The sequence below is a fragment of the Mustela nigripes genome, chromosome 15 (genome assembly GCF_022355385.1).
Source record: "Mustela nigripes isolate SB6536 chromosome 15, MUSNIG.SB6536, whole genome shotgun sequence".
Lineage (NCBI taxonomy): Eukaryota > Metazoa > Chordata > Mammalia > Carnivora > Mustelidae > Mustela > Mustela nigripes.
The window spans coordinates 39,186,587-39,213,488 of NC_081571.1; the positions used below are offsets into that span (position 1 = coordinate 39,186,587).

At 39.4% G+C, this 26,902-nt stretch overlaps 1 protein-coding gene across 1 annotated transcript in view; it reads right to left on the reverse strand.

Annotated features, from left to right (window-relative positions):
* The window catches only part of DIAPH3 (diaphanous related formin 3), a 498,555-nt gene that overhangs the window by 456,692 nt on the left and 14,961 nt on the right, over positions 1 to 26,902 (reverse strand). The window contains exon 2 of the mRNA XM_059377539.1: positions 13,256 to 13,288. Within this exon, the coding sequence (XP_059233522.1) occupies positions 13,256 to 13,288 (33 nt within the window). The remainder of the gene's footprint in view (positions 1 to 13,255; positions 13,289 to 26,902) is intronic.

Consider the following 26,902-nt stretch of genomic DNA (forward strand, 5'->3'; position numbering starts at 1 on the left):
CCCCCCCCCCCCCCCCCCCCCCCCCCCCCCCCCGGCTTGTGCTCTCTCTCTAAAATAAATAAATCTTAAAAAAAAAAAGAAAGTTGAGGAAGGAGAAGGAAAAAAAAAAACCTAACAGCTAAAATCGCTTGGCTTTTTAATTAATTTTATTACTATACAAGCAACTTGCTGATTAAAAAATGGGCTCCTGAGTCTGAATTCTGGATCCTGCCCAGCCACCTGCTTGTTGTGTCAAAGCTAAGGAAGCTATTTAAATCTTTCATGATAATACCTATCCCCTGCGAGTTGTTAATAGGAAATGAAGTTCCTTCTCACCTTTCTGCTTTGGGTTAAGGCCTGAAATGCCTTCGGAGACCACTCTATCAAATGGATTCCATACTCCGCATCATCACCGCACACAGTTTATTCCCTTTTCGTGTCCTTTCACAAGACTTGTGAAAACATGCAATTCCTTGATTTATTTTGAGAAAGTTGATGGGTCTCCTCCCCACTAAAATATAAGGGGCATGCTAGACAAACCATCAACTGTCATAGTCACTATGGTAGCCAGTCTCTAAGATAGTCCCAAATAATTCTGACTTGTATAAACAGTAGGATACTGTGGAAATTATGGAGTGTGGTTTCTAAGACCAGATCATAAAAGACCACACCAGGAAGGCACTCAAGACCTGGTAGAGGTCCACATGGCAAAGAAATGAGCTAAAGAAACTAAAGAGGCCGAGAAGCCTCTTGCCAACAGCCATGCGAGTGTGCCATCTTAGAAGCCCAGCTGAGCCTTCAGATGACTTATTATATAGCAACAGAGGACTACTAGGTCCTCAGAGAGTAAGAGTTATATAGCTCGAACCAACATCTTCATTACAGTCTCATGGGACTCGAAGCCAAAACCACATACTAAGGCAACTACCAAATTCCTGCCCCCAGAAAAAGTGCAAGAAACTAAACGATTGCTGTTTTAAGTCACTAAAATTTGGGGGTAACTGTTAACACAGCAACAGGAAACTATTATAGTCACTGCTGTATGTGACTAGCAGGTAGAACCTAGCAGAACCTAGCAGATAGCTAGCAATCAATTAGCACATGGTGTAAGTGAATGAGCAATTACTGGATAAAATATATAAGATACAGTACCATCCATGAAGAGGCTTACCAACTGAAGAAAAAAACAGGAGAAGCTACTATAAATAAAGATAAAATATATAGATGACCCCAAGAAAAAAAATCATAAGCCAAATAAACTAGCAATGGAAAGGAATAAGTGATTAATTCTGGTGTGAGGGAACCTCAAAATAGGCTTGAAAAGAGGATACATCAGGGAACCCTGTGAGGCTGATGGGAGAATTATGGAAGATGGTACACGTTGACAGTCCAAAGACATGCTTGCCTGTTCCATGGTCTTAACTGAAGGGCTGGTGCCATCAGCACTAAGATAGAACTAAGATAGATCCAGAACTAAAACCTGGACTAAGATAGAACTCTTTTTTTTTTTTTTTTTTAAAGATTTTATTTATTTATTTGACAGAGAGAAATCACAAGTAGATGGAGAGGCAGGCAGAGAGAGAGAGAGGGAAGCAGGCTCTCTGCTGAGCAGAGAGCCCGATGCGGGACTCGATCCCAGGACTCTGAGATCATGACCTGAGCCGAAGGCAGCGGCTTAACCCACTGAGCCACCCAGGCGCCCAAGATAGAACTCTTTTAAGGGGAAATTGGCCATTCATCCTTGCAGGTGTGAAGAACTAACCATTCCATTCTGAGGCCACATCCGAGCACTCAGGAACAATTCCCACCAAGCCACCCACTATAACACTCTAACTTTAATAGCCCTTAGTGTGAGAAATGGCCCTCCCTGCCCTTAAATTTAGGTTTTAGTGAAATTCTAAGACGTTCCTTAGCCAGAGGCTTTGACAAGAAAGTTTACCATCACCCCCCACCCCCCCGAAATGTACCTACTTACAGTAATTTACATTTAAATTTCAGAGGTTATCTTATTCAATAAGAAGCATACTCACTAGGTTATTAAAATTCCTTGAAAATGAATTGCAGGGACACCTGGGTGGCTCAGTCATTAAGCATCTGCCTTTGGCTCGGGCATGATCCCAGAGTCCTGGGATCAAGTCCTATATCAGGCTCCCTGCTCAGTGGAAGCCTGCTTCTCCCTCTCCCACTCTCCTTGCTTGTGTTCCCTCTCCCACTGTGTCTCCTGTCAAATAAATAAATAAAATCTTTTAAAATAAAATAAATTACAATATGCCTTCTACAGCCAACTGTTGCAGAGCTGCCAGTGAAGATGCCCACACAGGAGAAAACGGAGGCCCCCAACAACTACCAGCACCAACTTCCCAGTCAGAAGTGAACACCCCATAAATGGATTCTCCAGCCCCAGCAAGACTTAGCATGACTGCAGCCTGAGCCAGTGCTGTGCTTATAATCTCATGGAAGACCTCAAACCACCACTATCCCACTAAGCTCCTTCCAAATTTTAGACCCAAGAAACTGAAATGCTATATATTTATTTTTGTTTTAACCCACTCAGCTTTAGGATAATTATATAACAACAGAAGACTAATACAGAGCTCCTCAGAGGATACTTTTAAATGACTAAAATAGGTATAATAACAAAAACAGTATTATTAAAATATTTTAAAATTTTATAGAAATAGGTCTTCATGAACTCATCATAGAACATGGGTAACAGGAAATCTAATTTCAACATAGTGTTAAACACAAACCACCTTTTGAAGTATCTTTAATCACTAATGTGCTTTGAACGTATCTGTTTTCTGTGGTATAATAAATTCACAGGTCAAATCCTTCTGTATGTGTTTGGAATTTGTTTTCACCTACATTCATAACTTAAAAAAAAAAAAAAAAAACCTAAGTTTTACTTAAAGATTAATGAAGATAAAGAAATTAATTTTTTTTTCTCTTCCAGTTCAAGGACACCATGCATTTTACTACAGACCCCTGGTGTCCATGGCCTACGGCTGAAGAACCCCTGGTAGGTACAGAATAACAGAAATCAAGGTGGAAAAGTAAACAACTCAAGTTCTAATGCCTTTCATGCATTGGTGGCAGAAACTACAAGACCTCAAGTTGAGACCAACCAGGAGAACTGCACCAGAAATGCTCAAAAAGAGCTAGAAGCTTTTGAAGGAAGAAGCTAACAGGAATGAAAAGTCTTCAAAGAACATCTAGGTTTCAATTAGAGCAAGAAGGAAAAACAAACATTCAAAGACAGGCTTTGACTGCCAACGGGTAAAGTAGGAGGGCTTGAGAAGAACAGAGGAGTTGGGAGAGGATATCAGAGAAAAAGAATAAATGGACCTGGATGGTCAGAGAGGCATCTGGGTGCTGATATGGATGGGCTAGGACTTCTGATTTTGACTTAGATCAACAGAAAATCATCTGAATTGTAGTAATAATGAAAACCAATAAGGAAACAAATCATGAAACCATATAGATCGACTCTTCTTAAATCATCTTCTCTCTGTCCCTACTGCTACTGTCCTGCTTCTGGGCACCTGGACAACAGCCATAGCCTCCTCACTTACCTCTAAGTCTGCTCTGTCCCTCTACACCCAAACACTCCGAGCTACTCTCTATATTGACATCATTTTGATCTTACTGAAATGCAAATCCAAACCTGCCCCTCACTCTTATGCTTAAAACCTTTCAACTTTTGCATCCCCATTATTCAGAGAAGGGCATTCCAATTTTACCATGGCTCAAGAAGGTCCAGCTTGATCTAAACTGCACTTTTACTTCAGACAATCTCTTCACCACTCCAGCCCTCTTACGTTGTAGGACCCAGATGTAATGAAAAAGCCAGAGTCTCTTAAAAGTGCATGTTGTTCCCTGTGCCTAAATCCTATCTACAACCACAACTCCTATCCCATCCCCTTAATCTGGCTCATTTCAACTCCATCTTCAGCTCTCAGTTAACTACATCTTAGGTAGGAGCCTTCCCGACTCAAGACTGAGCAAGATGCCCACAAGTCTGGTGCCTGCCATTACCTAGTAACAACACTATTCTGAAACTACCTCTATCATATGTTTACTCTACCACGGTATAAGAACAGAATTATTATTTTATTCACTACTGGACCTACTCCTAGAATTCCACATCGTCCAAGCATATAGTGGGTGTTCTATTCGTTTTTGTTAAGTGAATAATAAATAGCTTTCTATCTTCCATGTCTGGGATACAAGCCATAGCTTCTTGCTTTGCCAATTCTTTCCCAACAAAATCAGGAAGAACTCCAAGTGTTATGGTTTTATATATTGAAAATAACCTAGACTTCTTCCTGACACTGATCCTTTGAGTATTAGTCCCCTAGACTGAACACAACCTTGACTTCTGTAATGCAACACCACGTGAGAAGAAAAATATCCACTCAAAGGAAAAAACAGTCACTTAAAAAGAATATTCAAACAATCCCTAAGTTATACCTACTCACATCTTTAAGTACAATTCTAATTTCCTACATGCAAAAACTATATACATAAAAGGAAATATAAATTAGCTCTGTAGATAAATATTACACTTTTTAGAAGACATAGATGAGTAATACTGATAAACAAAATTTCCTGAAAACATCAACAATTGCTATTTGCCAATCCAACATTTCCATTAGGAATCCACTCAGTTAGTATCCAGGAAGTAAAATTATCAGAGTAAAAAAATACTACAACTTCTGCCAGCTTAGATTCCAACTTGTGCTTCAGAAATAGTGGAAAAGTCACCTTCTCTACCAAGTCCTCTCCCAACATCAAAGCTGACCTTATACTTCCAATGAACACTAAATACAGTACGATGGGCCTGGGACAGTATTATTGTACACCTATACAACTGTAAACTGTATACACATCTCCTTTCCCACTGTTCCCAGAGGCAGAGAGAGTCATATTTATCTTTGTATTCCTATAACAGTACTAACCACTCAAATGCTTAATGAATGAAGGGAGAAAAGGATGAATAAACGAGTCTGCACACCCACTACATCTTAGTATATTCAACTCTGAGAGCTCTTGATCTTATTCCTAAGTTCCTACTGATTTGAGTAGGAGCTCTCTAAACTATCCCATAAATATTTAAAGATTCTAAGATAGTACTTAAGTGTTACTACTGAAAACCTAAGTACAGGAAGCTCTAATTAACTCATATTAATGGGCTCAGAACGGCTCACCTGACTTAGTGAATAATTTAAGCTTATAGAATTTATTTGATGTATTTTACCACATACATTCAATTGTCCCAGGCCATGCTGGTTTATTTACTTTACAAAGAAAAGTTTCTTTTGAATATATCATTTCAAAGAAAAACTGGAAAATACCATACTCTCTGCATTATTATTCATGGTTTTTAAACCTACCAAGGAAAATAGAAGTTCATAAAAATTCAAAATGAACTTAAATTATAGTACAGAAAGTTTTATGTCCCATTAGGCCAATAAAGAAAATTTAATTAATTCTTTTAAGTTAAGCTCTTTTTTTTAAAGTTGATGATTTATGTTCTGTTAAGTGAGTTGCAAGTGAGGTACATAATCAGATAAAAATGATTATTTTCTTTCATAAGTACAACGTCCAATTAATTTAGCATTTATCCCACAAAGGAGGTCACATTTAGGTAGATCCAAGAATAGCCTGCAGAAAGGCCAAACACAGTCCTGTTAAACTTATTCATCTGGGCAACTCTTCTTTGAGCAGATTACTCTCACGTAACACACTTAGGAACATGCTGGAGTAATCTGGTAGCTGTTATATTGAGTTAGTCACAAGGCCCACAGAGAACAATAAAAGCCTCTCAAAACACTCATCAGAACCCACAACCAGGTGTTACCTTCAATGGCTTCGAAGACCAATGGCTCGAAGGCCATTACTAGATCCATGAATTGGTTTCCCATAGAGAGTTTTCCCATGTCTTTTACAATTAAAAAAAAAGAAAAAAAAAGATTCATATCCTTTACTCGTTGACATCTCTCATTCGCACACATAAAGGTCTCTCAGTTTTGTTTATTGGAAATACTAAAAATAACTCATTTCTAATTATAGAAAACTTCTTAGAATATTTTTACAATTGTAATTCTCAGAATTAAGATCAATGACTAGGATACAATTTTTCCTTATCAATTTAAAGGTCAGAAGTCTCATACAAATGGCTTCAAGGGGGAAAACCAGAAAACAAGAAAATATACTTTGAGATTTTATACTGGCACTCCCAGTGGAGAAAGGAATAGTATTTAAAAAGCAATATAACTCTTTTGGTAAAGACCATGTTCTCTAGAATCAGTCTGTCATAGTCTTTTCTCACCACCCCCATGACATTGAACAAGTTATTAAATCTCTCTTGCTCAGTTTTGCCATTTTTCAAAATGGGAATAGTAATTTTCACAAGCTTCTAAGGGGGCATTAAGTATTTATAAAGCTAATATTTGGAACACTACTTAGCATAAAGCTAACAATTAGAGGGTCTTTATGTTTACTAAGAAATGCCTATCAAGTTAGAGAGGCAGGATCCTACCATAAAGGTCTTATAGGTCATATTAAAGAGTTCAGGCTTGACTTATAGATAACAGGAGCACCTAAGCAGTTTCAAATGAGGTAAAATAAGGTCAGATATATAATTTAGATGGGTCAGCCTGGTGTGCAGGAAGCTGACTTTTTAGGGAGCAACAGAGTTTCTTAAAAATCCTGACAAGAGATAGGGAGCCTTATGTTCTGATAGAAGGAATAGAGAAAAGGAAATAGATTCAAGAAATCATCATCAAGAAGCTACCTTCTATGAGAATATAGCAACAGAAACAAGCTTAAGAGGAAAGAAAGTCAAAGGTTTCATGTGGGGCATGTAGAGTTTCAAGTACAGATGAGACATCCATACAAAGGTATTCGGTAGGCCAGTGCAGTAATAGGTCTCAACTTAAAGGTCATAGACAAAGACATGGACTAAGGGGATCCACCCCAGTCCAGTACTATACACAGAGGGGAGCAGTGGCTGAAAGAAAGAAACCTGATAAATAATAGTTTAAGACAGGCAGGGGAAAACCACACAAAATAGAAAAAGGTCATAGGGATACAAAAATCAATAAGGTTTCTGTCCCTAAAAACAAGAAATATTTGTCCAAAGAGGAAGGGAATAACTATATCAAGTATAGCCAATAAATCCAGTAAATTTCCAAAGACTATAATTTAATGAATATTACTGGGGATATAAGTAGTCATTTTATAATGATGAAAGATTTACTGCAATCCTAAGTATATATGCACTTAATTGCAGAGCTTTAAAATATATGGAGCAAAACTTATAGAACTGAAAAGAGAAATAAAAATCCAAAATCATAGTTGGAAACTTCCCTCTTCTCTCTCAATTATTAGAACAAGTGAACAGAAAAATCCAGAATATATGAACAACACTGTCAACCAATAGGACTTATAGACTAATTCTAAAACAAGTAGAATGCACACATAACATTCACAAAGACAGACCACATTCTGGAAAGAGAGGACTCAAAAATGAAAATGATTGAAGTCACACAAACTATGATCCCTGGCCACAAGAGAATTAAGTTTTAAGTCAGTAATAGAATGATCAGGAAAAGCCAAATATTTAAAAGTTAAACACAGATCTAAATAACCAATGGGTTAAAAAAGAAATCAACAGGAAATCAGAAGATATTTTGAATATTCAGAAAATGATACAGCTAAAGTAGCTCTCAGAGGAAAATTTATAGTGTAATTTTTTTATATTAGGAAGCAAAAGCCTCAAATCAATTATGTAAGTTACTACTTTAAGAAACCATAAAAAGATAAAGGCAAAAGGAAAGATAAAAGCAAAGTTATCATCCAGAAATTAATGAAACCTAAAACTGTTTTTCTGAGATCAATAAAATTGACAAATCTCTACCCAGACTGTTAAACAGCAGGGCGAGGGGAAAGCGGGGCCGGGGGACAGAAGACAAGTTACTAATCAGGATTAGAAAGGGGGGGAAAGATCCTATATATAAGAATAAAGATCCTATATATAAAAGGATAAGGAAATATCACAAAAACCTAATTCAAAATACAGATATGAAAAAATTCCTTGAAAACCCAAAGCCCACTCAAGAATGATTTGAATGGCCCTATATCTTGTGATAGACATTACAAGATAGGAATAGCAAATAAGCACAGTAAAAGATGCTCAACATCATTACTCATTAGGGGAAACAATTTGTCAGTTTCTTATAAAGTTAGTAATAGTTACCACCTGATTCCCCTTCCAAAATGAAAACCGGCCCACAAGAACTATATCCAAATGTTCACAGCTTTACTCAGTACCCAAAAACTAGAGACCCAAACTACTGAATATAGAAACTGTAGTATTACCAAACAATGGAATAGTATTCAGTAATAAAAAGAACAAATTTCTGATACACCAAAGCACAAGAGGGGTCTCAAAAGAGTTACACTAAGTAAAAGAAGCCAGACACTCCATTTATATGAAATCCTAGAAACTGAATTGTGTAGTGCAGTAAGCTGATTCATGATTCCCAAGAACCAAAATGGGCAGGGGGTTTGGGGGAGGGCAGGAAGGATTGACCATAAAGAGCACAAAGGGAATCTTTTGAGGGTGATGGAAAACTTTTCTATCATAATCATCGTGTATACATGATTGCATATATTTGTCAAAATTCATCAGGTTACAGCCATAAAATTGGTGCATTGTGTTATAAAGAAATCCTTCCTCTTTCTTTAAAAAAAAAAAAAAAGCATATTCCTACTTATACCACTAGTACAGTGAATACATAGTTCACCAAGTGTGTTGGCAGTGTTTCTCCCTTAAAAAGCTCTATCACCAGGGATACCAAGGCTCCACAGCTTAATGAGTCCTCCGCATTCACACAGCTAGCAAGCGGCAGAACTAGCACCTGAACCCAGACTTCCACTTTCAACCACAAGTCATGAAGTGAAGAGCAGACACTTGGAGAGACCGGAGGACCTCTTCTGGTTGCTGTCTAAGCCAATGTCCATTTTCAAGCTATGGTTGTGAGCCATGTGTGGGACAAGAGATCAATGCAGTGGATCTGATCTGCACCCAAACCTTTTTTTTTTTTTTTTTTTTTTTTTTAATGGAATGGAGAGGAGTAAAAATACAATAGAAAGGAGTGGAAAAGATCAGAGTTTGCAATGCTCAGAAACATTAAATAATTGTTTATAAAATTGTTTCAGTTGAGATGAGAATTTATGTGTATGTGTGCGGGGCGGTACTTCTTACTGCAGGTCCCGGCCAAGAGAGTGTGTAAATCATTACTGCAGGCCACACCAGAGATTATGATAGTAATACGGGCTGCGGGAGGGATAAAAGACAAGACAATCAGCAGGGGCCCCACACTTTAAACTAATGGTTGTGAGGGACAGTAAGCAAGTTAAAACAACTTCTAGACCACAAAAACACTCCGCGGACACACTGATGGAGAATTCAGCATCGAGTCATCCACGTTCAGTTTCTTTTTGTTTACCTTTCCTAACTGGGCTCCCTTCACTGCCCTTGTCTCAATCCTTTTGTCTCTCCATGGAAAGAGCGCTTTTCAACCCAGATGTAGACAATCGATGGTTGTAAACTAAACGACCTTTTCACCTTGCATTGCTCTTTATACACCGTGATTGCTCAAGTATTTGTAGAAACAACACGGTTTCAAGTATATCAACTCTGCCCAGGGATCTCCACACCAGAGCAGGACTTTGCGCAAACGGACAGTGTTCTATGAAATCCTGACTGTAACTCAAGAAATAACTTGAAACGTGAAATATTTTTGTAGGCCTTCATCACAACAAATTAAAAGGAGATGAATTTTTAACATTAATGCTTCCCAGAATGTTTCAACTTAATGTTTCTAAAATACTCATTCAAACATGTGACTATAGGTGACACCATTCTTATGCACCTTCTCTCATGTTCTGCCCAAAACACGCTATTCTCACATTAAAGAGTTCTAAATTGGGGCACCTAGGTGGCTCAGTTAAGCATCTGCCTTCAGCTCAGGTCATGATCTCAGGGTCCTGGGATCCAGTACTGCATCAGGCTCCTCGCTCAGCGAGGAATCAGCTTCTCCTTCTCCCTCTGCTTGCCTCTCCCCCTGTTTATGCCCTCTCCCTCTGTGTCAAATAAAATCTTTCTTTAAAAGTTCTAAATTAAGAATACACATGCAACATGTATGTGGGGTGGCCACTTTAATTAGAAAACACTGGCAGCACACACTAAAGCTTCCACGGCAAATGCTTCCCTAAGCGCTAACTCCCCAGAAACACCTTACGGAGGCTCTTAGATATCCAGCTACCCTTACCTCCTTTCCTCCGAGTTGTGCACTGGTCTGTGACACAATGTTTGAGGCTCAACTACAGATGTATCACATCATCCCACTGTCTATACATTGGAAAATATTTTTTAAAGGGGTGTAAAAGGGACAGAAATGAATGCAGCCATGCAACACATTTCAACTTAAGCAAAACTCGGAACTCTATGAGGAAAGTAGAGAAGGTATAATTAGTCCTGCTTTACAAATAAGTGAACATTCAAGTTAATTGATTTGCCAAGGTCAAAGAGCTAAGAGGTGAAGTTTGTTCTTTCCACAAGAGTTTCCGGATTCCTCATCCAATGCCCTTTCCACAGTGCATCAATCAATGAGTAAGGTTTGCTTTTCAGAGCTTCTTATTCAGCAGAGCCAGGCTTCTTCTCTATGCTCTACAGCAAAGCATCCAGCTGCCTGCTTGATCCTTCCCTGGACTTGAGCACCAGCATATTCAAGAGCCAGGCTAAAGTACAAGAGCAGAAGTGAGTAGTGGGAGCTGGGGAGACCAGTCAGCCGGTCAAGGGGGAAAAGGTTAAGGAGGAATCTAGAAGAAACATTTGTGGGCACACTGAAGATAAAAGCAGGGAAAAGGCAACCATTAGGGATCCAGGCAGGTGGTCAAAATTCTGACAGCAAGCTCTTACCAAAGCTATTTTTTGTTTTTGTTTTGTTTTTAAAGCTTTTTTTTCCTGTGCAAAGGCAAGGGTCCATTTCTGGAAAGCCCAACCAGGACCAAGTTATCCCCATGTCCAAGGAAACCACAATACCAGGCAAGTAATCAAAAACAGGGATTCATTCTTTTATTCGTTCAATGAAAAACTAATGAAAATGCTTACCATGTACCAGAGAGCATACCTACAATTAAAATACTGCTTCTTCCTTGAAGATGTTTAAACTGATGAGAAGATCATAGAGTGATATACTGCTTTGATAGAAATACCACACAAGACACTATGGTAACTTCCCAAAAGTTCTGACCTTCCCAAGCCCGATTACAAGGATGAGGGGAGAGCAGGGATGGAGGCAAAAGGGAGAGAGAAAACTACAGTCTTCACTGAGGAGGAGCCCATTTATTAACGTACGATCAGAGCATGGCGGGTTCCAGAATGACCTGCTGAGGCCACTGTAGAAAAGAAACAGGATTGTTTCTAGAACTTAGAGTAGAGGCTGCGGGTTGGCAATGTGCAAGGTCAGTCCTAACAAGGGTAAGAGCAGCAGCTAAATGAAGAGAGGGAAAAAATGCTTAGTGCCCATAAAATATGATCAAATCTCACAAGTCCTAGAATTGCATTCGGCAAGAGAAAGGAACAAAGCAGCAATACAAGCTACAACATGGATAACCCTTGAAAACATTATGCAAAGCGGTCTTTTGTGACTGAATGCTTTCATGTATCATGACTCCATTCATGGGAAATGTCCAGAAGTGGCAGTCTCTAGCTTATGTAGCCTGGACATTCCCTCGGGCTGGCGGAGTTGGGGATGAGTGACTGCTTATAAGTAGGAAGCTTCTCTTTGGGTGGTGGAAATGCTCTAAAATTTGATTGTGGCAATGCCTGTACAACTCTGAATACAACCCAAAACCATTCAGTTGTACACTTTACATGGGTGAACTATATGCTAGATGAACTATTTTAAGAAGGCTCTTACAATTCTATCATTGTATATTATATATTCTATCATACCAAAAATTGCAGGTGGTTTTATTATCAGTCATAAGCAGCCATATGAAGGCTAAGTCAGCATGTTTTTCTCAAAAACATGTACTCGAATATACAAGAAATCCATAACAGTGCTATAAAGTGTTCATTACAGTTTGCCCAAGCATATGGTTTCGGAGCTTTGTGGAACAAGATTCAAGCCATAGCTGCACCCCTGGCCAGCTGCGCATACTTGGGCAAACTGCTTACTTAACCTAGCTGACCCTCCGTGTAACTGAGGGCCAAGATGAGGACAACATCTACCTTGCGAGGTAAGAAATTACATATCCTCTCTGTAAGCATTCTATATCACTACAACTTTCTAAATGCTGTTATATGAAAAACATTATCCAGAAAAGCTTGCATCAACCTTCTTTGCTTAGATCTTACTCAGAGAAATAAAACAGAATATTCTAATTGAATGTCTTCCATCTTGCATGTCAAGATCTAGATCTCATTCAACTCCACATATCCACTTTATCCAAGTACCCAACAGAGTCCTTTGGATAACAAGGGTGCCAAACACTTTTTTGAGGGCTTACTATGTTTTAGGCTCCCTGTTTCATATTAAAGGTGAATTCAAATTCAAAATCAGGTCAACAAGGCACTGCGCTTTGTCCCACCATACTGACTTTTTAAAATATTATTATTTGGGTGGACCTTGTTGCTGTTCTTATTATCCCTTATCATTAGCCACGAGTTACATTCAAAAATCTATTTCTCAAAAACATGTACTCGAATATACAAGAAATCCATAACAGTGCTATAAAGTGTTCATTACTGATAAGCAGCAATAGGCAGAACAAATAGGAAGGTTCTCTCGTTTTTGAACAATATTTTTTTAAATACGTGCATGAGATTTTAGTCTGGTTTACTTTAATTAGCAACTACATATTTCAAAACGCTAAATATCTTTAGCTATTTTTTTTACCTCTTTCTGAAGTGTGCAATTCATCCCCAAAGAATGAGAGCTGATTTGAATGATTCAAAGTTGACTAACAATTTGTAATTAAACAAATTTTTTAAATTAACATATCAACTAGTTCCTTTTACTATTTAAAAGCAAAAAATGTCATGTATTTTTTTTTTAATCTGTTCTGCCTCTTACTTTGGCATTATAAAAAACAGCATATTTCCAAAACAAGCAGTTTCAAAGGTGTTAGCATAGCACGGCATCCACATTACATGGTTAGTTAAGATTCACAACGGAAGAAATGTTGAGCATAACCTTACCATATCATCCGTCAGTGTCTTAATATTTAAATGCTGCAAATAAAAGAAACCAATCATATCAGTAATTTATAACAGCTTTTTTTTATTTTAGCTAATAGAATACATTTAAAAATTCTACAATGCTAAGTTGAATGTAATTAAATTCCTGACAGTCTAATAAAAATGAATTATATATTGCTTTAATCACCTTCTCAAGAAGATGGACAAAAGGAACCCTGAATAGTGTAATTTCAAACGTTTCTCAAGATTTCTTGGACTTGCAAACCTGATAAACTAGAAACCTGTGCTACAACAAATAGATAGTCCTGATTAACAATATTTGTTACCATTAAGTAAATGGACTTTGAACACAATGGATAGGGAGATTTAAAACATGAAAAAAAATCTGAACTACAAGACAGTGAAACTTTAAATCTACCATTAGCATGCAGCATAGAAGATAATGAAGTACTTTGCTGGCTTAATTAACTTAAACAATTCTAGTAACGAAGAGAGTACTGGAATGACTATTTGCATCTTTAACATCAGTTTGATTTATCACCAGTGGTGACAGTAGACACTTTTCAATTTCATTGCTAGCTTCTTTGAGAACCCTTTTGCTGATTTCCCTGCTAGACAAACATAAGGCCACTTTACAAAGTGAATAAATTAGTTTCTTACAAAGTGGTGTTCAAAAGAAAAAGTATTTAGGAGGAAAAAAAGACAACTAGAAATCTAAGTTTTATAAATTCCGGAGTCAGGCAAGATTTTATATTCAAGGAGCCAGAATCAATTTCCAATGCTTCCTTGTCTTATTCAGTAGCATTAGACCATTTAAAAGGGCAGAGAAAGGGTCAAGTGCATTCCTAAATAGATCTGATTTTAGAAGTATAAAAGAACATGTGTTAGCATTCATCATCTAACAGCCTGCGTGGCACTGAATTCAACATGGATGGGATGAAATTTGTTATTCATATTTGTACACCAGAATACATCTTTATGCTCATCAATCTACCTGAGGGATGATACAGATTAAAAAATTGTACAGAACAAATCACTATCCCAGATTCTCTTGCTCTTTGACCAAGACATTCCTTCCTCTAGGGCAAGGAATACAGTAACTGGAAGGGCCCAGAATAAGCTTTGTGTAGAACCAAAGCTGAGTAACTAACCCACCACACTTAATAGCCCCACCACTAGGTTTTAACCTAAACGCTCTGTTCAATTGGGAAGAAAGGAAAGTACTGAATTAACTGGTTTCTAATTCTGGGCTAGAAGTTGTCTTCAATATTACCTTCAGTCCTTGAAAATAACAAGCACAGAAGTCCTTAAGAGTGGGTATACCCCTAGGAAGAACTATTAAGATTTCTGAGGTACTTAGGGGTCACAGTCTCCTCCCAGAGGCCATTATTACAATTAGACACCAGTCTACATGGCTCTCAAGTTCACAGGAAAAGGAGCAGTAGAAAGACTGTGTGGGAAGTCCCTCCCTCCAACTGCCTGCTGTATGCACCAGTTTCCCGCCAACAGAGATTTCCAGCCCACTGCCCGTGGTTAACACATCTCTATTCTTCCACCAGAGATACCACCCCAATCCCAAGGGGGCAAGGCACCTGAAAGGGGTCGTTCTGCATTCCTCTCACAAGAGGAGAGGACTACAGCCAATTACCAAGACAATGGCATTCTAGGTGACTTAATGCTTAAAAACTCGGGCCACAGAAAAAGGATCCCGCTGGAATCCTGTTTAGAGAAGTACACCATGGTAAAAAGAAAACACCTTCCTCAGCGAAATAGTCCCAAATACCTGTTTGAGTTGCCTGAGGAAAATGTCATAAAAGCAACATCGAGGGAATGGAAAGAAACAATTTTTAAAAAACTAGAGTAGAGCCCAAGGAAGATTCACGATCTAAAGACTGCAGAAAAGATGCAGAAAGTACAATACCAAACAGGAAAAGTGGGTAGTGGAGGTTACAGGATGCAAAACACAGAACATGTAAATACCCAGAAACAACATTTTTTTATAACTCCGAAGGTCTAAAGCTACATAGCCCTTTCAGTTAGAGTTAAACTCACAACTCAGAATAGAACAGTCACCCTTATGTAGAAGAAAGATGCGTAAGATCAATTTTTTGGTCAAAACTTCTTTAGATGGTGAAACCATCTCACTGAGAATCTAGCTTTAGTGGCACCTGGGTGGCTCAGTTGGTTAAGCGAATGCCTTCAGCTGAGGTCATGATCCCAGGGTCCTGGACGGAGCCCCATTGGACTCCCTGCTCATGTGCTCACGCTCTCTCTCAAATAAAAACTTAAAGAATCTAGCTTCTAAAAGGACTCCATTTGTTCAATGCTTTAGTTTTTTAAAAACTATGCAAGCACATAGGCATGCCCAGTTACTAGCTATATTACAAACAGTCTTCTACAAAAAAGAACATGTGATGAATTGTGACAGAATTATATTGCAGGGGTAAGAAAACTCAAAGGGATCCAAGTTCAGGAAGTCTAACAACAGTCTGAGAGAAAAAACAAGAAGCCAAGGTCAAGTTCCTTATTCCTTCTCTGGAAAGCACCTGCCTATCAATTCTCTCCACCATCCATACCAAGACCCAGAGAAGCCAGCAGGGCAGGAAGTGATGGCAAACTCAAGGACACTCAACAAGACCGCAGGTAGTGACTAACAGAGTAAAGATTTGGAAAACCAATACAAAAACTTTGGTTCCTATTCCAAAACAAGAAAACCAGAATAAGTGTCATTTCAAAATTTAGCTTTCAAAAAAAGAGAAATTGCATAGCTATTTGTTTATATGCATGCAATCTGAAAGAGACTACTACAAAACCCATCAGCATTCAAAAATTTAAATAGATCTACGCATGAGTAATTTTCCCTAAAAACTGAAATGTCCAATCCCAGTCAACTTCAAACACGACCCAAAGGAAAAATAGACATGGCTTATTTTTAAAATGTACAGTTTTATCAAGCGGTACCCTTTTGTAAGATATTTGCAAAGTTAATTCAAGTTTTCTATGAAGTGGACATTATGTCGATGTTTAGATCACAGACTCTTAAAAAGTCCAACTGGCAGGAGAAAGGAAAGGATAGACATAAAACCCTCAGGTAATTCTGTGGGGTTTCGGCCTTTTTGTAGTAGATCTAAAACTACAGGGGTGACATTCTTAATTTAAAAAAGCAAGAACTTTATTATAAAAAGTTACTGACTTTTTACTGCTACTAGAAGATACTGTTTATGTCTGGTTAGCCAAGACACTTAAAAAAATGCAGTTGTTTGTTTGATAGCTACCAGCAATGCTTTTTACTCTGGCTTCTGCTTGGGGGAAGTAGGAACTGCACCCATCAATCCAGCTCACAAGTAGCATTTGCTGATACCCATACCAAGAAGGGAATGGATACATTCAATGGAAGCAGATGTGACCACTTTAAAAATAACCTAATAGCAACTTTTCTATTTGTTCCTCCACACACATACACAGAAATCGAAAGCATACGGTTTTAGACCTACTAAAACATTCATACCTAAATGTGATTTTGTGATCTTGAGTTACATTACCTGGTCTATGATTGTATAGGTGTTATTTATGCTTTATGGCAATGGGATAAATCAAATGGGCAATAATTTCAAAAACAGTTCTGTATGCAGAACCGTTGGTAAATGGTTCAGGTGTCGTATTAAAGTATGTCAGGGATCCTTTCCCAAACCAAAAAGTTCACCTTTCTTCCTGTGTTCCTACGTTGCTCAGTTTACTAATTCTACTTTCTCCTGAAAAAGTAAGGAACACCTCATATAGATAGGGAGGAATGTCTTCTGTAATGACAATTCCTAGGATGAATGGTCAAGAGGATCACTCTGGAACTAAAGGAGAAAAAGTCTTTATAGGTTTTTTGTTTTGTTTTGGGGTTGTTTTTTTTTTTTGGATCCTATGTTCTTTTGAAGAAATAAAAAAGGTAGAAATACAGAACATAGGTCTCTACATTCACATTTAAGCAAGGCATCAAAACCTTTACTGAAGACCATATATGCTGTCAAAAAATAGATCTAGAGCTTGCAGAGCACTGTATGAAATGCTGTAAATAGCAAGGGGTCCCTCCCCAGCCAACTTAGTTTACAAGGAAATAAACAAGACCAGTTAAACTACAGAATACTAAGCAACATAAAAACCCAAGGTCCACATACACTGAAAAAAAAGAAGACGACGACAACGACGACAAAGAAGAAGAAGAATCCAAGCTGTAGCCAAGACTTTTAGCAAATTTTCTATTTTCTTTCATTGGATAGCACACTGCAACCAGCAGGAAGCAAAGGATCTGTCCACTCATGTCATTAGTTACATGGCACCCACTACCAAATGTCAAGCTAATAAGCTCTGATCACTGACAAAGTCAAATACATGGTACTATTTTTAAAATAATTTTTAGCTGTTGCAATTTAATTTCATCAATTTATATCCTTTAACTAAGTCATTATGACGAATTACTAACGAGGAAAACTTGTACGATTAAAACCTCTGAAGGCGCCTGACTCAAACCCAATTTCATCGATGAGACCCTCTCGGCCACCTGGTTTACACCTTGCTAGTGTGCACTAGAACACACCAAGATTTTCTCTGTGAAAGAAGAGAACAAGGTCTCGGCTACTCAACATTCTGAATCAGTAGGTCTAAAGTGGGGTTTAGGCATCCACAGGCTCCAGGTGGCAATGCAGCCACCAGCCCAGGACCCAGTGAGAAACACCACTCTGCACTCCACCACCACCAGCCACAAAATATCCCTTGAGCACACATTCGAAACTCTCGTCAAGTGGCTCTCTTAAGAACCAATGTCCCCGAAACAAGCTAAATGAAGGGTACAGGTAGAAAGTAGAAGACGTTTTTCAAAGTGAGAAACACTGAGCTGGTACAACTGGAACAGGTCTTACTGCCATGTAGTGAGAGGCACCAATTAGTACTGTTTTAAGAGAATTCAACACTCTCTAGGGGGTAGGGTGAATTATTGCGTCATTTATTCAAATGCTTAGTTTATCCCTAAAGGCACGATAATTCTACCCTGTAAGCATGTGTTTAGTACTAAAGGATCAAGGCTTGCTCATTAGATCAAACCAGGACATAACACTATTTGCCTGTCAAAGTAAGTGCCTAATGGGTTACTGACACAACAAATTTACATCCAAAAGGAAAAATGGATCAAACATCTTTTAAAAGGTGTGGGTGATGCTATGTTAATGCACTGCTCACACTTGTTTCCAATTCCAGATTATTCCTTTCCACCAAATGCTAACTCGTGCTTTATCCTAACATTTCTGGCCCACACACCTGTTTAATGTCAATGCCAATGGTGAAGACCGCAGGACTATAAAGGTATAGGACTAATCAAGACACTAACCACACCTACAGAGCCTAAGGTTCATTTCCCAGGCAACGACAGACCATACCTAGATGTGAAAGTATTCAAGGACTCCATATTTAACAGCTCAGAAACGTCCAAAAATAATACTGAAGCTTTCATAGCACTGAGGATAAGAGTAGAGCTGGCTCTTTGATAACATAAAGAAAAGCTTTTGACTGGCTTTTCATGCGGTCATATTTTTAGTCCCCGGTAGAGAAAGTGAGACATGTTAGGGACAGGTGAGAATGAGTAAAATCTCTCCAGCTTCTTTTGATCTGTTCATTTATTCAAAACCAAACCGTGCCTACCTCAGAAAAATAAACACCTGGCCATTACCCCAGTCTTCGCTACTCTCACCCGCCAGAGAACCTAACCTCTCTTCTCCATAATTCCTCCTTTGGGAAAGGAGAGTCCTCGAGATATACTAGCTTTCAGGAAGAGACATCAGTTAAGCATTCATAGAAGGGAAAAAATTAATTTCTAAGAAAACTCAACATTTTCAGAAGGATCAAAAGGCAGCAACAGAACTGCTAGAAAACCACTACCTCTCTAGAAAAACCAATTATCAAATTGTTACTTGAACTTCTCTCCGAGATGACACAACACAGGAGCTGGGCACCTAACAAGTCTCTCTCTCTTTTTTTTTTAAATTCTAACTCAACTCCAGTGTTCTTTTTCCTTCAATAAACTTCAATGGTGAGGAAAAATGAAAGGAAAAACAGAATGGCTAATTCTAGTAACAGCTTGAACTTATTTTAATACCTATTTTAAGATGCTCTCCTCAGCCATTCCGGTTCTTTTCACGTCTACTATCACATCAAAAACTCCTGTGCAATGGGTCCAAGAAAAGGCAATTCAAATCTCTGAGCAGCTCTACAAGTCGATTTGGTTCTAGGTCACCAGAATCCATGACCTTTATAGTCATCTGGAGAATGCTGAAAAGTATTTAAAGTATTCACTGCCAGAAATGGTCCTAGAGTACCTTGAAGCTTATCTAAACTAGGTTTAGATAAGTTGTTTCTGAGCGTCTCCTAGAGGTCTTACTCAGACACCGATGCAGCTGGAATATTCCCAAAGCTAACACAGCACCAGGCATCATTTCTTATTGGTTCAAGAAGGATTTTGTTTTTTTACATTCTAGGATCACCATAAGGAAATTAAGTTTTGTTGAACCTTTTTAGAGAAGGATTTGGTGAAATAAATCCTATGTTCACATTCTTTAACCTAGTAATTCTACTTCTAGAATTAGAAAATAAACAGAAGTGTGTACACAGGTATTTGTTACTATATTTTATCTTAAATACCTAGAATTGTCATCAACCTAAAACTTCCCAGAATATGGGAATGATTATATAACTACAGTCCTGCCTCCTATAATTACATAGGAAAATGCATACTATTGTTACATGAAAAAAAGATGCATTTAAAATTGCATATGCAATATAATTCCAACTCCATTAATAAACACTCCTATGGAGAAAAAAGACAGGAACTATTTTTAATTTTATATATCCGGATTGTGGGATTTGGAGCAATTTTTTCCCCCACATTTTCCTCTATATTCCCAGTTGTCTAGAATAAGCTTATTTATTTTTATAATGAGAAAAGCTTTTTTACATTACTATGGATAATACTTTCCATACCAAGCAGAAAATATAGATAAGTTTCTTTTCAAATAATAATGTATGAAGTTAAAAAAAAAATCTAAAAAATCTAATATTGTAAACACAGACTAGGGTTTTTTAAATGCATATTTGCAAATATGTCTGAATACATTAAGCACATTATTCACTGGTTTTGTAATTCACATATATAAATTAACCAATTTCAAAAAGCTCCTTGGTTTTGTGAATTATTGATGTTGTCAACCTGCTGGAGACTTAATTCCAAGAAAAATATACGAATCACTACATCACAAGCACAAATCCTTTTGACACAAATTCAATTTCTGTGGCAATAACATATTGACTTAGCTTTATTTTCCTATTTTATGACACTTATGAATGGCAGAGATAAAAGAAATCTATCATTTTTCTTTATTGTAAATGTAAACGATCTCATGCTATGTTGAGAATGTTAAGGTAAATACCACTCACCTGGTAACTTTCATGCAAAGGAGGACATGGTACCAAAATAAAACAGGATTTGGGATTTTAGGCAAAAACCTAATCTCCTACTCCTAATCTTCCTACTGCATGATTAGGTTGCTAACATGGGGCAAGACAGGATGTCAAAAATGAAGAGGACTCAGTCCCTGCCCAGAGAAGCTTAAAGCCAAAAGAGCAGCAAGACAATAACCGCGGTGAGAGACAGTGAGGGCAGCGCACATCAGAGCTGTTCAATGGCGACCAGAAGGAAAAGCAATCCCTCCTTGCTAACTATATCTGGTTAAATACATGCTATTATCAGGCAAACATAACCATGATGGAAGACTGAAGTCACATTCATCCTCAGCCATGATTCGGGAAAAACCTGTAACAGAAAATTTCCTCTTCTAACAGCATAACAGAATCTGAAGGCAGGCACTCAGCAAATGTTTATTAAACATTACTATATTCTTGACAAGGAGTACACTGGTAAATAAAACAAGGACTCCTGTCCTAAAAGAACTTTCCTTCTCTTGGGAAAGAGACCATAAACACCATAAATAAGTTACAGAGGATGTTAGAAGGTGACGCTTGTTATGCTAAAACGAAAAGCCAAGCAAGGCAAGGGAGGCTAGGAAGCCAAGCGGGAGCATTTGCTGTTTGCAATTTTGAATGCGGGGAACTGGGCCAGCAGAGGTCTGACAGGGAGTGTGGAACTGGAGCAGAGCTGAAAGCGGACTAAGGGGGTTGCTGTGTGGACATGGAGGAAAGCAGCTCAGAGGGAAAGCAGCCCCCAGAAAGTCTGGGGCGCTCAAGGAACAGGGACCAGCACAGCTACAGCAAACAAGACAAAAGAAAGGGAGGGAGCCGTAGCAGGTGGACACCAGTGCACTTTAAGGCCAGGGACTCTTTTATTCCTCTTCCTCTTACGGAACAGTCACAAATACAAAAAGTACAAAAACATGCTATGAATAATCAACTTAACCAATAAACAACAGTTGAATACAAGAGATACAAGACTCCCCGGAGGGAAAGCCCCAGAGGGAATGGAAGGAACAGTGGCTGTTCTCGAACATTTCCTTCAGGGCTCCTTAACGGGGCTCGTTGCCAGGCGTTATTTACTAAGAAGTATTTGCCAGGCGTTATTTACTAAGAAGTATTAGAAATACTCTCAAAACACTGTAAAGCCCACCAAGGCAGTCTTTGGACCAACTCAGCTAGGTCTATTCCATTAACAAAACTTTTCAAATACAGGACTAGAGGATGGGGAGGCAGGTGCGGAAGCTGTCAAAGGAATAGCCCAGCATGTTTGGAGAAAGGAAAGTTAGAAAAAATGTTTAGTTACAATAGTTTAATTACAACGTAACTCCTGAGACCCCACAGGAGTCTGAGGCCCAGCCCTAGGGGGTCCTCCCCCAAGGGGTCAACAAAGAGCCAGGTGCCCACAGATAACTGAGTCCCGCCACAGGGTCGGTCCCTCTCAGGCAGCATCCCCTCTTTGCCCTTTCCCCTCCAACACTTTCATAAGCAATTCCCCTGTTAAATTGTTCCACCAACGTTTTTATTTCTTGTCTGGGCTCTGTTCCTTCACATACTCCCCTTTCAAACATCGCCTGCTTCCTGAAGGTTCTAACTCACCCATAAGCACACCTCTTCCGTGACTCTTATTTATGCCCTGCGTTCCCCAGCAGAAGGCTAACACCCTGGGTCCTAGAATCCAACTCACCTAGATTGGAATCCAGCTCCGATAGGGATCAGCTGTGAGACCCCAGGCACTGAAACTCCCTGATCAGTTTCTCCTGGTACCAGTTGAGTAGGAAGCGTCTGTCCTCACAGGCTTGTCTGAAGCCTTAGTTGAAAAAAATCACCACAAGTCCCCTTCCTTCCCACACTAACATCCCCACCAGCATTGATGAGGGAGCAGAAGGCTGGCTGAGGACAAAGCAAAAAGGCTGATATCTCGCAATCTCCCCCTCACCCCAGCAAAAGGTTGACACCTCGCAATCTCCTCCTTACCCCCACTCCATTACTCCAGGGTGGGACAAATGTGACATTCTTTAGGAATCTCCCAACTATCTTGATGTTAATGGCTTGCCAAAAGGGAAAAGACAACATTGATCAAGCCACAAAACCTCCAGTATCCCGGCACCTAGTAGGCCCTCTTTAGCATATGGAAGCTCCATTGAAACCTCCCTCTCCCTCACTTTCCCCCAACGGCGGGGTACATAACCTGCCATCCCTCACAACCCGGGGCAGCAGCTCTTTCTGCCCACGGGTCCTGTCCCCGTGCTTTAATAAACCATCATTTTGCAGCAAAGATGTCTCAAGAATTCTTTCTTGGTCATCGGCTCTGGACCTCGCCCCACCAAACCTCACCTAGATTCTAGAACTCCATCAGTATCACCTTGGTTCAGATCACCATCATTCTCCTTAAAACCACATCCAACAGTCTCCCCTCACTGGGGGGCTGAAATCATCCTCTAATCCAGTTAAATCCATCTGTTACTGCTGTAAATGTGTGCAGGTCCCCTCCCCAGAGTGGGCATAGGCTCCGAGAGCAGGATTTTTGTCATGGTCATTTTGCCAGCATCTCTATTTGCTGGGTGTCAGTTATATTGGACCATTCTCTTGACAGCTGCTGAGGCCTCGCAATGTTGTCATTTTTCTTTGGGGCTGAGAACTCAAGCAGTGGCAGTTTCCCAAGGCCATGCCCAGAGCCTGGGCCTCAGGACAGGGACAGCTAGCTGGGTGAATGAGATGGAGGTAAGCAGACCTGAGTAGCTACTGCATGAATAAACCTGTGGTGGGGGTGGGCGGTGTCAGCCTTCATTATCAGCAAAAAATGATAAGTCCACCACACTTCATCCAAAGCTCTTCCTTTACAATTCCCTTGGGTCACTGATCATTGTTTGCAGTTTGTGTTTGTCTTTGGCTTTCTTTTTGTTTTGTTTTTAATATGCCAGGGACTTTGGTTCTTCCTCATCTTTGAATGCCTAGACCTAGTACAGGGAACACTGTAGGTCAGTGGTCTTCAACCTGACCATACCTGAGAATCAGCTGAAGAGTTTTTGTTTTCTTTTCTTAACATTCCAAACCAACTGAATCAGAATATCTGAAGGTAGAGCCTGTCACAAGTACTTATAAAGCCTGTCACAACTACTTGTGACTCTAATGGGAAACTAGGGGTAAATGTATAACGATCTTTTATATAGATAGATAACACACACAATGGAATACTATACAGCCATCAAGAAAATGAAATCTTGCCATTTGCGACAACATGAATGGAACTAGAAGGTATTAAGCTAAGTGAAATAAGTCAATCAGAGAAAGACAATTATCATATGATCTCTCTGATATGAGGAACTCCAGAAACAAGACAGAGGATCACAGGGGAAGAGAGGGGAAAATGAAACAAGATGAAACCAGAGAGGGAAACAGACGGTAAGAGACTCTTAATCTCGGGAAACAAACAGTGTTGCTGGAGGGGAGGGTGTGGGAGGGATGGGGTGTCTGAATGGACATTGGAGAGGATATGTGTTATGGTGAGTGTTATGAACTATGTAGGACTAATGAACAGCAGACCTATACCCATGAAACAAATAATGCATTATATGTTAATTAAAAAAAAAAAAAAACTAGCTTGGACAAAGTCTTCTGAGCTCAATCTTCCAGTGCCAAGACTATCATCAAGGAATCTCCAAAGACCCACATGTCAATATGGTAGATACTCGTTGGCTTCTCTGCCTCATGCACAGAACCCCTTCTCTATGTCAGCGGGGTGGACCCAGCAGGCTTCGTTGTTCTCTGTGAGCCAGGGCTGACCACAGATGTGAGCAGAGCTCAACCCCCACACCCAACCAGAGCCAATCAGATCCTCACTCTACCAAAAATCTGGATTTGGGATTTGGAGATGAGAATGACAATCTGTTCTCGCATGGGTGGAGAGCATGTAGGTCTGGAACTGCAAGGCTCTGAGCTTGGCTGTGTAAAGATCACAGACACAGAAGCTGTGCTCTGTGGAGACACAACAATGGAACAAATGCCTAATGAGAAGCAAAACGAGGCTGTGTGACCCCTGAAAAGAGAGAATGACAGAAGTTGCCAGCTATCAGTTCTTGGTTCCAAACCCTTGGGAAGATCAGCTACATTTACTATGCTTGATCCAAGAATATACCCCCCTGTGTCTTTACAACTGCCCTTTCCAATTTCAAACTAGATATTGTATAGGGGTCTGTTTCTTTAAGTCAAAAAAGGCTCTGACTGAGACAAAACTGAAGACCCTCAGTACCCAGAGACTGTAGTCCACCTCATCATAATCACCACCACTTCCTGAGCACTCTTCATAATTACCAACACCCAACAATCCTATTAATTAACCATTATCCCCATCTTAGACATCAGAAAATGAAGTGTCAGAAGTGATTTGCCAGTGTGAAAAGTGATCAGGCTGGAAATGGACCCTTGGTCCCTGTGACTCCAAAACCCTCATTCCCCTTCCCTCCGTCCCCACTGCTACAATGGGACAGCTGCTGTTACCAAATCTAGGGAGGACTCACAGTGGAAATAAAGCAGTTTCTGAGGCAAAGAAATTTGAAAATGAAATGTTAACAAGAAAAACGAGCACAATTCCAACTGGGTGATTATTAAGTGTTAAAACACTGACCACAAAGTTACACCTTAAAAGTTCTGGTGAGTGAGTATAACAAGCCGGGGGGGGGGGGGGGAGGAAGGGGCAGACTGTGATTTCTATAAACTAATAGGAATATGTTTGTTTGTTTGTTTGTTTGTTTTTAAGATTTTATTTATTTATTTGGGAGAGAGAGAGTATGAGTACGGGAAGGGGAAGAGGAAGAAAGAGTGTGAGTGTGGGAAGAGGAAGAAGGAGAAGCAGACTCACCCCTGAGCAGGGAGCCCAAGTAGGGGCTCGATCCCAGGAACTCCCAGGGTCATGACCTGAGCTGAAGTCAAATACTTAAACCACTGAGCCACCCAGGTGCCCCAAGAATATGTTTTGTTAGGGAGTTTTCTCCATTTATGTCTTAAAGTTGCTCTCTTAAGGGTTTAATAGAGATGGAGTAAGTAGTTCTATTCTATTTCTAATTTGTAGAATTTAAACTGCAGTATATACCACAAGCCTTAGAAAACCATGCCCTCCCGATTCAGACTAAAATGTAAGTCACAAAAATATCCACATTCAAGAAAACACACACACACACACACACACACACACACACATCCAAATCAAAAATTACAGGGCAACATCAATCAAAGAAAATTCAGTATTTTTAGTTCTTGATGAAGTTTGAACTCTACAATAACTAAATTGCTGAAAACTTTTCTTGCATAATTTGATTACTTTTTGTTACTAGTGTCTACAATGGTTCCTCACTGCAAATGAGCCCAAACGATGAGTGCATATTACAAGGTTAACATCTAAAAAACAGAAAAAAGAGCACAATCCCAACCCTTACATCCAGTCCTAGTATTATGCATAAAATGTAGTTCATTTTACATTTCTTCTAGAAACATTACCCAAGCTGGTTATACAGTTAGCATCTAAGCTAAGCCAACACCACAGTAGGCCTGGCCCAAAAAGACCTACGATACATGTCAGCTGCCCTGAAGGAGTTGACAACCCAAAAGGCTCTAGAGAAAAAAATAAAGAGCCTGGATCACTTATTTTCTCTTTCTGGTGATTCCAAAACTAGTATCACAAAGTAACAGTCCTGCAAGGGCTACCCACACTGAAATACAAAGTTTCCTCATCTTAATGCTTTTCTTTGCACTTTTCATCCTGAGGTATCCAGAAAGATAAATCCTTGAATGGGATCAGACACAGAGCAGCCCAATACTGCACCAAATCTGCACCGTGACATATCATGGCACAGTGAATTTCCAACATATGGCATTCTATGTTCAAAACATTAGGTTTTGAACACACCAATTTCTGCAGTCAAGCTGCGAGCTCAAGCAACTTCAGCCTAATTGCCCTTGGCAATCTTCCAGCGATGCCAAAATCCGGCTCTTTCTAACAACATTAGCCCAAGTATATTCGCAAAGTACTTCTAAAAGTCCATGGTTCCATGTTGATAATTGCACTATTCAAGGACACCAACAAAACAGGTCAACAAGGATTATGGGGAAGTGCTCAGCTGACAGCCACAGCCATGAGAAGGCACCCAA